This window comes from Salarias fasciatus, chromosome 19, assembly GCF_902148845.1.
Source record: "Salarias fasciatus chromosome 19, fSalaFa1.1, whole genome shotgun sequence".
Lineage (NCBI taxonomy): Eukaryota > Metazoa > Chordata > Actinopteri > Blenniiformes > Blenniidae > Salarias > Salarias fasciatus.
In genome coordinates this window covers 12,635,299-12,649,441 of record NC_043763.1, presented here as the reverse complement: position 1 = coordinate 12,649,441, position 14,143 = coordinate 12,635,299, and the positions used below count along the sequence as shown (strand labels likewise).

Sequence of the window (14,143 nt, the reverse complement as noted above, 5' to 3'; positions counted from 1 at the left end):
GTGGACAGAAAAGGGAGAGGGCATAGCACCTCCCACGTCCTATCTGCGAGAAAGAGCGAGAGAGAGAGAGAGGGAGAGAGAGAGAGAGGTGGGGAGAGAGACAGATAGAGAGAGAGAGTGTCTGCTGTGGTGGTGTTGGGAATCGGACGACATGAGCTCTACATGAACCGCGTAAAATGCTTTAAGACGCTTTCGGCGTTTGTCTTTCATCCATCTGAACCGAGGACGAGCCTGAAGCGGAGCTGTACTTCACGACCAGGTAGGGGGGGGGGGGGGGGGGGGGGGGGGGGGGGGGGGGGGGGGGGGGGATGCTGCTGCTCGCGCTCGCGTCTTAAACATGGAGATGAGATGTTGGTGTTCGGTGGCGTATAGCCGCGCTCCTTCCTCGCCTGGATGGGCTGCCGCGCGCACACCATGTATGCCGTCGACGTCCAAACACGGGACGGCGTCTCTCGGTGATCGTAACCGTCTCGTTGCTGGTGTGTTAGATTCGTCCACACCGGCTCATATCACGACTCACATTTTTTTTTTTTTTTTCCTGTGCGCGCGGTCGTGTGGATTGTATGCAGCCCGTGCCCGCACAGCCATATTGGCAGTCAGCAGGATAGAGAGAGGGCGAGAAAGAGAGGGAGAGAGAGGGAGCGGAGATGTGAGGGTGTCAGGATTATCATATTGCTTTGAGGAGTAAAGGGGGGGGGGGGGGTAGAGGGGGGGTCGGGGCGGAGGGTGTGTGTGTGTGTGTGTGTGTGTGTGTGTGTGTGTGTGTGTGTGTGTGTGTGTGTGTGTGTGTGTGTGTGTGCGGGGGGATCTCTGCGACTGTGAAATGATGGCACCGCTGCGAGATGGCGATCCTCTGGTATTTATGAATGAACCGAGCGGAGTAGGGTGGTCTGTAATGGCGTTGCGCACCAATCTGCGGACCGACGGCAAGCCCTCTCTCCCCGCCACCCCTTCCTGACTACAGCCGAGGCGGAGATGCGCGTCAACGTTACACTATATACCAATAATGACGCCAGCGTGACGCATAAAGTCCGATTTCTGAGGCAAATGCCATGGTTAATCCTCCATCTGGATCCCTGCTTCTCCGTGTCCGATGGGCTGCTTGTTGTGGGATTCACGATTGGAGGAAAAAGAGCAGAGCCATCATGACATGCATAAGCAGCTGTGAATCATTTAGGACCCTCTCTATGCGCGCAATACGTGTGTGACTCAACTTCCTGTATGCATGGAACACTGCTAGTCATGGGTGTGTGTGCGTGCGTGGGTTGCAGGGTCTGACAGAAGCGAGCAGGGGAGGAGAAAGGAGAGATGTATGGCAGAAAATCCAGTGAGTGAGGGTCTGAAGAGCGGCATTGAGATGCAGATCGTGTGGAATCCTGCATGTGTTGGAGGGATAAATAGACCTGTGGGGGAGTGTGGACGTCCTGCCCCGTTTATCGGTCTTGAGAACAGTTGCATAAGAACACTACCCTCTGCTGAGGCAAGACAATGAGATGACTCAATATTCAGTAACGAGCGGAGCCAGAGAGATGTAATGATGCGAGCGGCGGTCCTCGAGGTGGTGTTGAAGAGGCTGGAACTGGATGCTGACGCGCAATTCTCATGGTGATTTGTGCATCTACGTATGTACCCAGCAGATCATCCCACACGAGGCCGGTGTGAGATGCTCACCGCTATACCGCCCGATGCCCAGATCTGTGCCTAATTTTACTCAGAAGGAGGGAAAGGGGCCTGACAGTACCATGAATATTCACAGATATGACAGTTCTCAGAGACTGTTGAAAAAATGCTCCTGACAGGATGGTTGCTGGCTGGAAGAAAAAACAACAAACTCTATTTGCTTTTTTTGGGATTTCTTTTCATCCATGGTTTGAAGCCTGTGTGTAATAGTAGTGTTGGATGGCTGCCATTTGTCAATGAATCAAGCTGTCTAAAAATGAAGTACCTGTTTTCCTGAATAGAACATGGCTTTTCAGCGGTGCATTTTTCAAAGTGGTTGTTTATTGTTGTCAGCCGGGTGTTTCTGGAGATTATGCAGGTAACCTCAGGTCCACATATGGCATCAACCTTGATATTTATGAGAATAAATCCTCGTGCAAAAAAAAAAAAAAAAAAAAGAATTAAGGAAACATTTAATATAAAGTATATTGTCTGAAGTCATAAGCGCAATTACAAACTACAAAATTAGCCATAGCACAGTAGCATAGGTCAGTATAGCAGCACGATGTTGGAAAAACAATAAAAGCTTTGCACCACTGTCCCTCAGCAACATACTTTATTTTTCTATGGACCCTAAAGTCAGTTAAAAATAACACCTATTAATTTCAGATTCATTGTAATATATAACAAAGTCTTAAATTAAACCAAGAATCCCCTACGTAGCTCATATTTTGTTTTCAGCTGGGTTTTACAACCCCTGCGTCAGATTTGGAGGGTCACAAATCCCCCAAAACTGAACTGTAAACTGTGGAGGGTGTACCTCAGTACTGGAGCAGATCAGCGCTGCAGTGTTTGAGTCCCTCTGACAGTATTAGTTCATTGAAAGATCGATAGTCTTTATTATTGACTAAATTAAACTGTATTTTCTTGGTCTTTTGCATAATGAAGGGTTTCGCTCTAATATTTTGCACAAATAGAAGAAATTACTTTTAAATTAAACTCATCTATCTTCACACGTCCTTTTTAAAGAATATTTAGGAGTATTTTTAGACAGAGGATGAAAGCTAATGGCCGGTCCTCTGTAATCCCAGCTGTTTGGTTGCAGCATCACGTGCAGTCTGGAGTGGAATTCCCTTGTAGTTGTTGCTTTTAACCATCTGTGTTGTCAACAGACCTGGGTCAAGTGGTATTATATAAATATATATAAAAAGAAAGGTGGAATAAAGCCGCGCTGGTTGATCTTCCCTGTAGAAACCGATGGAGTCAATCCAAAACTACCAACCCTGTCACCATCTGTCACTGCAGGCAGGCTTCGGCAGCACACTCCACCAGTCTGTAATTACTGCTTCAGTCAGGTCAGGGCCTTTATGGCGGCTAAGAATAGGCTTGCTTGAAAAAAATGAAAAAAAGAAATACCTGAATACATTATGTTGCCTTTTTTTTTTTTTTTAAGCCCAACTGCTCCGTGGCCTGTGCTGGAATGTAAATGTCTCCAGCCTGGTGTTATTAGACAGTTACCCATGTGGTCCTGGTTTGCCAGGCTGAGGTATTAGCAGGACCCTTATGGAGCGGCCAGACGGAGCAACCCGGTGCTCCCCAGGTCGCACTAATACTGAACGTCAATACACTTTAGAAGCCTAATTACAGAAGCTGTAAATGTTGCATAGAGCCAGCATGATGATGGCAGTTTCGGAATCAATCCTTCAATTCTTTTAAATTCCAACTGAAATAACATTTTGGCATCTATTTTTATCTATATCTACATCTTGATCTAGATCGAGATTATACATTTCGCTCATCTTCAAAGCATGACCAGATGTTTTGTTTTTGTGTAACTGCTATTCACAACAATCTATAATTATTCAAGGTATGCTTTTCTTAACCATTATAAGACATCTAAACGTTATTTAATCGAATATTTTCACCATTGGCTGTTTTTAAAGGCTATTTTAAGACATGTTTCTTATTTTGGTTTTTGTAACAGTTAACAACAACTCAGAATGAAGAAACACTGATACATTCAATTAAATATCTTATTTATTAACACTAAAACATAGAGCATTGGATACTATTCTCATTTCATTTTTTTTTTTAAGATGTCACCATCCTTTTTTGCAATCGTCATTTTTGTTATTAACTTTGGCTTTGACTATATATCTATATATACAGTATATATTTATATAGATATATAGATGTAGATATATAGATATATCACCTGCTTGAAAAGGGCTAAACAATCTGAATAACTCTAACATGTTGGCGTTTCCAGGTCGATGTGAGATGTGCCTTGTTTTGACTGAACCTGACCGATGAATCTGCTGCTTAGTGAGTTTGTTTGCAGTGATTTCATTAAACGTTGAGGCTGTAGCAGTCTCTCATTCCAGTGACTGACCTTGTGTGACCACATTTGCTGCAGTCAATGGGTAGGAAGAAAAAAGAAAAAAAGTGAACTCTCGGTGCAGAATTAATAAAGCATTTGGGTTTGTTCTACAGCGAGGACAAACAACTCTGAACTGGGCACGGCGCACGGGTGAGCATAAAAAAATGTGTTGACGAGTGCAAGTCGGCTGCATCTGCTGCGATGGATCCCCCTCCGCAGAAGCTTTTGTCCAGCGAGACGTGTTATTGCGAGCGAATGCAATCTTTTCTGGCTCTGCGGATATTCCCACGCCACGGCGTCGGCGGGTTTTTGCGCACGCCGAGTCAAAGAGACGTGCGAGGGGTAGCGGAGGGCTTCAGGGCGCATGTAGTCTCACACAGAGACTTCTGGTAACTTAAGTCCTGGGAATTGGGTCAATGCAGTGCGGGCCACGAGCACAGAGGAGGGTTAAGCCTGATGATTAGCTGCTAAGCCAAGACCACAGTATTTCCAATCTCTTGTACAGTGAGGCACAGATGCTTCCTCGCACGTACAGTGGCGTTTGGTCAATCACGGTATGGATTGATGGTGATGAGGAGCGCTCACGCCCGCAGGTTCACACAAAGCCTCAAGCACACCCACAGGTATCGCTACCTGTACGTTATATTTTCGGTTCCATGTGATTTCACCCATCAGCTTGTGCAGTGTCAACAGCCAGCTCTCTTTTCCACGTGTAATTATGCCATCTAATCCCGTCGTCCTCTGAATAAGGCAACCTCGGCTTTCCTGTAATATGCCGTGAGTTATAAAGGAGTACTGGATCTCTCATCCAAAGGAAATCACAGAAACGGAGAAACTGAACGACACCTTTTCCCTGAGGTCCCAGGAGGACGTGACGGCTGTTGTTAGAACACTGTGGTGACTGAAAATCACTAAATATTTATTTTTTTTGGACGGACTATAGACTATATAAGCTTTACTTTACATTTGGAATTATGTTTCCTAAAGAGGAGTTTAAAGTAAAAGCCCAGTGTCACAGTTTATCAGTTATACCTAAAGGCTGCGGCCATTTAGCTTCACTGAGACTGGACACAGACGGAGATTGTAAAAGATTTTAAATCCCACAGAATTTGCTACAAATTCAGTAAAAACACAACATTTTACATGAATAATATCCAGTTATGTTTTTTTAATAGTGATGTTCTGTTATTCATAAAGTTTGCTAAACATCTTGCTAGTTGTTGTTCCTCACTCATTCACTGATACTCTCTAATCCTGAGAGCCAAATGGGGAATTTCCCAGCTCCAGTTTACAGAGTAAGAAGATACAAATGCAACAGAACTGAATGTAGAGACACTGATATCATGAGTTGATACTATTAAACCAAGGGTCTGTATCGAATGTAATCACATGTAAATAAAGTTTTTTTTTCTGTTTAAAATTAAAGCACATCAGACAGGGATTCATATCTGAAACGCCCCGGTAATATGGACAGATATTTGTTTTCACTGTTTTGGTATGTTTTTTACTGTATATGGAGAGAACTTGATTGGTGGTGGCGGTCCCACAGCTGACTCTTGACCTCCACCTGCCCCCCAGAAACCCACAGTGGCAGATTAACTGTGAAAAGGATGGATTTAATGCAGAGGCAGAAAAGGACATTAAATTAAACTTAATGCAAAACAACTAATAAGCACTGAAATTACAGAAAAATACTTGAAACCATTTAAAGAGTTTGTAATTGTTAAAATATTGGGAAAGAAAGGTAAGGACTGGTCCAAAGATACTTGCTTAAACAACTCAAATGGTTGAAATCAGCTGGAAATGGCCTTGGAAGACTAAAAATAGCAACAATTATGAATAGAAATACATGCAGAGGACTGTAATTGTAATATATTGCAATGTAAATAATCAGTTTTGGATTGTTATGAAACATATTCTCTTTATATTTGAATCTATGAGGTTTTATGGCTTCAAACTGTTTCTTTTTGCTGAAAATTTGGCAGAAAATTTCTGTTTTGGTCATAAAGGCTATAGACCTCTGCAATACTTTAATATTGTCAAATAATAAATGTTGGTTACGTGTGTTCTGTTGATATGAATGCAACATTTCATTTCTTTGCATCAAGTGACACACACTGACGCAGAGGGAAGAAATGTGCTGCTTGTTCCACCTTTCATCAGTGTGAACACCAAGGAGCGGCGTCACATTCAGAATCAGATCCAACAAAGCTTTCCTGATAAACCCATTCTGTCGGCTCTCCGTGTGTGTGTGTGTGTGTTTTGCAGGTGTGAGCACAGTGAAGCAGCAGCGTGACCGAATGTGTGAGACTGAGACAAAATTTATAAATCGAGCCTCCACAGTCTGCTAATGAAAAGGCCCGCGTCTAAAAATTGCCTCGATAACTTTGCAGATTAATACCTGTGGTAAAAAAAACACACACACACACACTCACACACACACACACATGCATTGTGCGCCGAACAGGGAATTTTCTGCTCGACTGCACATCAGAAGACACGCGTGAAGCGCTCACGCGAACTCCGCGAAGGGCTTCGGGCGTCCCGGCCGGCGTGCGTCCGTCCGTCGACAGTCGCGGCCGGCGGAGGAGGAGGACGACGGAACATTTCATAAAAAGCTCAAAGCGGTAATCTGTTGATCCTGTCAAACACTCATCGCCAAATAGCCGCGTATCCGCCGAATTCCAGTGTGCGCAGCCTGATTAAAACCCTTTCTCTACAAGATACCATGGGACCGCTTTGTGGGTGTCTATTTAATCAGGCTCTTGATCTGTTGAATGGCATTGTGTTTGATGTTGGTTAATGCGCTTCCTTTGTGCCGCTGCGTAAGTGGCTCTCTTGAGGGAAATTATGTGCATATTTTCGCTAAAGGTGACATTTCCTTGCTCACTCTGTGAAATAAACCAGTGGAGAAGGCTGCACCGCTTGTATTTTTTTCCCCGACTGAGGGGAGAGGAGGCCCCCCGGTTCGGCCAGTGCCAATGCTATCCGCTAATGGAGTTTGGCTGCACTGCCACAGTAGCATTTATAGCATACCATTAATTCATTAAGGAACTGCAGTCCTCCCGTTTGGAATAAAAGAAGAGAGGGGGAGAGGGGGGGGGAACGAGGGAGACAGCTTGCGTTTGGGAGGAGTGCCATTAATCCCAAAATGCCTGGTGTCAAGGACGAACGGCGAAGGAGCGGAAGTACAGTATGTGTGTCACTGTGAGGTTGCACCTGTGTGTGCAGATCTAGCTGCTGACTGAGAGAGGGGGGGGGGGCGGCTAATTTTAGCTCGGGTGAAAAGAAACAAGGCGGGGAGGAGAGAAGAAGAGCGATGGAAGAATCGCAGAGTTAAAAAAAAAAAAATCCACGGTTAAAAAAGAAAAACAAAAACCCCAAACAGGCGCGGAGCGAGGCAGGATGACAGACTGGCTGACTGACGGGGCCCGGGGAGACGAGCCCCATCGATTAAAACCACAGCGGCCTTAGTTTATCGATCAAACGGCGTGTAGACCTGCAGAGCGAGGGAGCAGGAGGCAGTGCAGGAACAGCAAGAGGCGGCGCAGCGAGCGGGTCAGAGACAGACAGCTAAAAAGAAGATTTGACAGGGTGTCAGTATCAATACCTGATACAGATTCATCAGCCTGAAACCGAGTAATTCTACCAGTCTCCACACTTTTCTTGTAGATAAATCACTGATTGTGCAATTTAAGCATTCAGGACTAGCAGTTTTTTTGTCATTTTATTCATTATAGATTATAACCAGAACATTTCTTTGGACTTTTTTTGTGTCGTGCAGCCATTTTCCCCTGAATTTAATCAAGAGGATATGAACTAGAAGAGATGTGGAAACACAGATTTAGGATATGAAATTCATTATTACCCATAATAACCCATGCCTATGTCTCCTCCACATGAAACACATTTCTTACATTACTGTTGAAAGGATCACCAATAAATCTGAATGGTTGGTTGAATTTTGAAAAATATGACAAAACAGTCTTCAGTGTTCCTGATTAAAAGACAAAATGTTGAAACTTCAACACATATTCAATGCATATAGTCTGATTAGAACAGGCTCACTTCTTAATGTACTAAAGCAGCATTTCTCAAATCAAGTAACATTTAATGAGTCAAACTCAAATATGCAGAAATATGTGTACTTTCATATAACTTTTTATGTTTAATGAATGTCTGACAGCTGCGTCACTGCAAGCTCTCGGCCAAAATTAAGACTAATTGCGAAAATCAAGCTGCTTGTTATAATCGTCACAGCAACGTTTAAAGACCGTTTTTTTCTTTGAAGCAAACATTTTTAATGCTCCAACCTCTAATGTCACCCTGTATAAAAAGTGTTTGGGATAACCAGCTTAACTTGTTTACTGTCTGATGTTTCAGTCTCAAATGCAGCGACAAGTTTTCACAAAAATAGAAGAAAGAAAATTAAAAAGGGATGATGCTTGAGCAAACATTTGCATAATTATCAATAATAGCAGATCGGAAGCGAGGTTGATTTGGAGTCGAGTTTCTGGTGACACAACAAATCCAAGTCTAATATTTGCCGTCCTTTTGTTTTGGTCTCCGCCGGCTCCAGGGGGAAATATCAGACACTTTAACGCACTATATGCTTCACTGTGGTGTTTACCAGCTTTGTGCAAACACTGTCTGAACTCCATTAGGTATCAGCCGCCGCCAGAAAAGATGCGGATTAGAGTGGGCAGAGAGGGAAACCAGAGCCTTCTAAAAGCCTCAACAATGAGCTAAAAGATTTGTCTGAGCTGGACTGCGGAGCTGCGTGATCACTTTCTGCGGATCTGTCGCTCCAAACAACACCTTCCACATACACTGAGTCACTCCATCCATTGTCAGGATGAGAGCATTGATCATAAGGATGCGTCATGAGCCAAACTTTCACAATGGGGACTTAGATTACAATAAACAGTTAATGTTGCTATACAGTTTCAATTATCTGAAAACACTCATGTCTGAAAGGAAAAAGCTTGATTGTGCTTTTGTGTGTGTGTGTGTGTGTGTGTGTGTGTGTTTCTGTCTCACATTAAGCAGGCCTAAGCAGAAATCACTGTGCAGCAGCTCTGGCAGCTCCGACCACAATTCTTCAGCACAACTGGAGGCATCATTAAAGCCAAGAGCTTGAGGCAATGCAGATGACCGCTGTGTGGAGCAGTCAGGGCTTTTTTTTTAAGCAGTTTTGCCCTGTCGTGATGTTTTCACTTGTATTATTTATGTTAAACTCGTGGCACAGCCTCTCATTACTGCAGCCTCATTGCTGTGTTCCCTGAAGAGACACATTTTATTTGCACCTCTGAGATTTTGAAACTTCCAGTCAGACCAGGAAAGACTCTGAGAGATTTGACGACACCCACTATTTCAGGTTTTGCGATCATTTCAAGGCATCACAGGACTGTAACACCAGACTGGAGTTTCAATCTGCTGGCTTGTGGAAAAAAAAAAAAAAAAAAAGAAGAAGCACAGGCTCACCTGAAAATGAAAGTACAGATGTGAGTTCACCGTGGAAATACTCTTGCATGTCTCCCACGCTTAAGGTCTGACTATAAAGCTCAAGAGACACTCGGTGAACACCCATTTATTTTCGACTCCTTGACTGATATTATCTAGAACCCAGCGATGCAATTACAGGTGCCCCGCCATCAATAGCGGCTTTCTGCAGCGCAAGCGTGACAGAAATCCACTTATTCCATATGGTATTGATGTCAATTTACTGTTTCATTATGACTGGAGCTCAGAGAGCGGCGTGATCGCAGCTGAAGGAGTATCTTATTATGGTACCTTAAAGCTACAGTCTAGACCGACAGTGGATAAATAATGCAACAGACACAATGCATAATCATGCGCAGACACTTACAAAGATTGCAAGAGACTGTGAGAACATTGTTCTGCATGAGCTGCAGGAAGCAGCGATGACAGATTTATAGAGTTGTTTTACATCTGGTTTACTATAGATTTGAGCCTCTTTGTGCTCATATGTATATATTCTAAGACCACCAGTTATACAAAGAGAGTCCTGATGTGTTTTTGTGTTTTTCCCAGTCCCTGTATTGACGCTCTGCACTGCACAGCTCCGTCTGCTGTTGGTACCTGTTGTTGACACAGTGGACGCAGTGAGCAATGTGTTGTTTAAATGACACTCAGATGGCACTAAGGAGGCTCGAAGGATGCCAAGAAAATATCTGCACGTCCGTGCACCATCGGCGGCACAAACTGCTATTACGAGACGGGATCGATCCGGGCTCCCAGTGACACTTCCATTCAAAGTGTCAGCAGAAATCTCTCCGAACCGCCGCTGATGTAACTCCTCTATGTGTGTGTTTGACGTTAACAGATGAGATTCTGCATAGTTTTAAGCTTCAGTTGGACTTCTTCTTCAGTTCTGTCAATCTATTGGATTGTTTCCACTTGACCAATATGATGAATGCAATAATGAGCATGTTTTGGTCACAGGAAGTAAAAGAAAGAAGACAGACTCTGCGGTAGTTTGTTTAATTCTTCAACATTTGATAGAAAAAAAGTATGCAATGTAAGCAGTTTTGCAAAACAATTAATAAACTTGAGCCCTTTTATACATTAACCTGTATTTTCTGAATTTAAAAGGGAAAGATTGGGATTCCTGCCACATCTTTAGCTTTATAAAAGATACAGCAAATATCAATCGAAATGATCTTTCTTTCCTTATGTTTTTATCCATCTGGTAAAGTTGTCTTAATTATTTAGATTATTTAGCAAACTACAAGTCTTTTGTTATCCTTTATATGTGCAGTTTAATCCATCAAAGGTCAGGACCACATCAGAGCGCTGCAGTGAAGATATCTTGCCTCGTCCGGGCGTAATATCATGGAAACATGCATTTCAGTCCGCTCGTAGTTCATTTCTTAAACGGTTCACTGTGTGTTTTTCAGAGGTGCTGTAATGTTGTGTTTCTTTTTGTTGGAGAGGTTTGTAGTAAATGTTTTAAAGCTGTCATCTCAGTCTGTGATGTATTGGATTCCTTTGTGTTCTGCGCGTTGCTGTGTCTCCCCTCTGGAGGCTTTTCTTCTGAGCGGTGTTCTCTGCGGTTGTCACTTGCAGAGTTTGCTGCAGTTAGATGATAAATGAGGAAATGATGGAATTGTTTGGTTTTTTTTTTTTGGGTGGGGGGGGGGTTGGAACTGAAAAACCGCGAGGCCTATTGATTAGGGAAATGTCTGCGTCAGGTGAAACGCTCGCAGCGACTCCAAACTCATCCTCTCTAATTTGCGCCCTGGCTCCGAGTCGGTCCGGATATATTGAGTGTTTTGAAACCCAGCGGAGCGCGGCTGAGTCCCGACACCTCAACTGTATCTGCTGCATCTTGTCTGGATGTTATTAAAAAAAAACAGGTTCCTCATTTCCTAGAAATCATCCTGCTATCCTCTCCCTGCTTCTGACGATGTGCTTCCCGATCTCGACGCCGCAGGTGGAACACTGTCTTGAGCCTGACGGGGCAGAATGCCGGAGCAGAGCAACGACTATCGCGTGGTGGTGTTCGGCGCCGGGGGAGTCGGGAAGAGCTCCCTGGTGCTGCGCTTCGTGAAGGGCACCTTCAGGGACACCTACATCCCCACGGTGGAGGACACCTACCGCCAGGTGATCAGCTGCGACAAGAGCGTGTGCACGCTCCAGATCACAGACACAACAGGTAGCCACCAGTTCCCCGCCATGCAGCGCCTCTCCATCTCCAAGGGCCACGCCTTCATCCTGGTCTACTCCATCACCAGCAAACAGTCCCTGGAGGAGCTCAAACCCATTTACCAACAGGTGGGGAAGTGTTTGTGTGATCGTGAGCGATTGTGTGCAGTGCAGAGAGAGGAAACAGTTGAGTGTGTGTATTTATAGGTCTATTTATGTTGAGTTACTTTGCAGCTGCAGCTTATGCGATACCTGATTTATTCTGTCCGTGTGCTGTATTGAAGGTGAAATTATGAGGAAATCTTTATAAGCTTCATAAGCTTTCCTCTCCTCTCCAGGTTTTGGCCATTAAAGGCAACGTTGAGGCCATCCCCATCATGCTCGTCGGAAACAAGAGCGACGAGACCCAGCGAGAGGTGGAGACCAAGGACGGGGAAGCCCAGGCCAACCAGTGGAAGTGCGCCTTCATGGAGACGTCGGCCAAGACCAACCACAACGTCACCGAGCTCTTCCAGGAGCTGCTCAACCTGGACAAGAAGAGGAACATGAGCCTCAACATTGACGGCAAGCGCTCCGGGAAGCAGTCCCGCGCCGAGAGACTGAAGGGCAAATGCAGCGTGATGTAAACCGAGCGGAGGAGGAGCGGGGGAGGTGGAGGTGAGAGGGAGAGAGAGAGAGAGAGAGAGAGAGAGAGAGAGAGAGAGAGGTGAAGATGGAGGATGAGGGAGAGGAAAGACTTCTGAGGTGAATCAATAAGAACAAAAAAAATGTTTGAAAGGTTGGGAATCATCATCCATGTCCTCCTCCGTTGGCAAACACAGCTCACATACAGGCACCATCTCCGCTCGCAGCATACATCCATCTGTTTAGGAAGGAGAGACGGCTGAGTGGGATGGAGACGAGAGAGCGGCTAGAATATGGAGGAGCGAAGCAAAAAAAAAAAAAACGAGAAGCGCACGAGGCAGATGGATTCAGAAACAGCGAGGCTGCGGACTCGCGCGTCACCCGAGTGCCAAAAACCCTGGCCGGGGGAAGCTCACGGAGAACTTGGACGAGAGCGAAGACCACAGGCTGCCGCAGTCCTCGAGAAAAGACCCAAGGTTTCTGATCCGCACCGCCCATTTGATATCCTCTCTCGCTTCGACACCCTCCCCTCCCCCCGTTTCCTGCTCAGCTCACGCCTAAGCGCCCCGCTCAGCATCCCAGCACCCTCATCCTTTGCATATACGCCCCCCTCCCTCCAACTCCCTATTATAACAACTATAGAGAAACGTAATGTACATGTAACAGAGTCGACAACGTTAGCTAAGCTCACTCATCTGGTAGAAGCAGTTTCAAGAGACTGAGGTGTCTGCCATGCTTGTACACACAGGACTCAAAGGTTTGAGACTGCTGGCATGAACAACACCAACCACAGCAGTCAAAGAAAAAAATATGAGTAAATAAATACAGCCACATCCTCACTGGGACTCTGATGTAAATAAACATGGAACATTCAACGATGCTCCGTCTCGTCCCCACGTTTCCCCGTCTCGACTAACAAATCAGAAACCGAGTGAAGCCGACTCAGATCTGAAGCTCAAACACGGCGGCTCGTTGGAGAGCCTCACCCGTCTGCGCCGCGTCACCGTCCCTCTCTGAAGATAAAGAATATGCTTCGTTGCATTGATCACACACCATCGATACGATGAACTCACCTGCGTACGTCATCATCTCTGTGTGTGAGGCGCACACACTCACACACACACACACACACACACACGTGCCACTGGAGTGACGCAACAATCCTTTTAAGACTCATGAAGTGCAGAAAAAGACTCCGGACGGAAGGAAACTGGACTCTCATGAAAACAGATGTGCGTGTCTATATTGCCTGTAAGGACGCTACACTTGGATAATCACTACCAAGCTGGTCAGATGTGAGGGGATGGTTTTGGGCTCTGAGGTCAGGAATGTCAGTTTGCTTTGGCACTTTTCATATGAAGGTTTGTTTTTTTGCCTTTTTTTTTCTCTTTTCGGTTTTTCTTGATGATGCTTTTTAATGTCATGTGAAGTTAAATATATTAAAGAAAAAACCTCCTCAAACAAAAAGCACACAGGGGGAATAAAAAAGTCAGGTTGGGGGGGTTAGTCGATGTAAACTTGCTCCATTATTCACCACATTTTGTAAATCTGTTTCCTTTTTTTTACTGTGTTGGTTTTGTTACGTTACCTCTCATAGGTCTATTCAGGCACACACGTGTTTACACACTCAGCATGCATTCAGATTCATCCATCCATGCAACTAACTCACACATGCACACACACACACACACACACACACACACAATACTCACATTGCACTTTACGGCATCAACATGCATGCATGCACACACACGTGCACGCACACACAGACAGACAAACTTTAATTTGCCATATTTCTGCCAACTCTATGTT

At 44.8% G+C, this 14,143-nt stretch overlaps 1 protein-coding gene across 1 annotated transcript; it reads left to right on the top strand.

The window, feature by feature from the left end:
• The first annotated feature begins 82 nt into the window (after positions 1–82).
• diras1b (DIRAS family, GTP-binding RAS-like 1b) lies at positions 83–12,390 on the top strand. The gene is made up of 3 exons (XM_030117147.1): positions 83–259; positions 11,496–11,836; positions 12,046–12,390. The coding sequence occupies exons 2-3, from the start codon at positions 11,528–11,530 to the stop codon at positions 12,331–12,333; spliced, it is 597 nt and encodes a 198-aa protein (XP_029973007.1). The 5' UTR covers positions 83–259; positions 11,496–11,527; the 3' UTR covers positions 12,334–12,390.
• The last annotated feature ends 1,753 nt before the right edge of the window (positions 12,391–14,143 follow it).

Bases quoted from the DNA above. Each gene is read 5' to 3' on its own strand.
- diras1b (XM_030117147.1), top strand. From the start codon at position 11,528: ATGCCGGAGCAGAGCAACGACTATCGCGTGGTGGTGTTCGGCGCCGGG. The intron at 11,837-12,045 runs GTGGGGAAGTGT...TCTCCTCTCCAG, and splicing joins TCAAACCCATTTACCAACAG to GTTTTGGCCATTAAAGGCAA.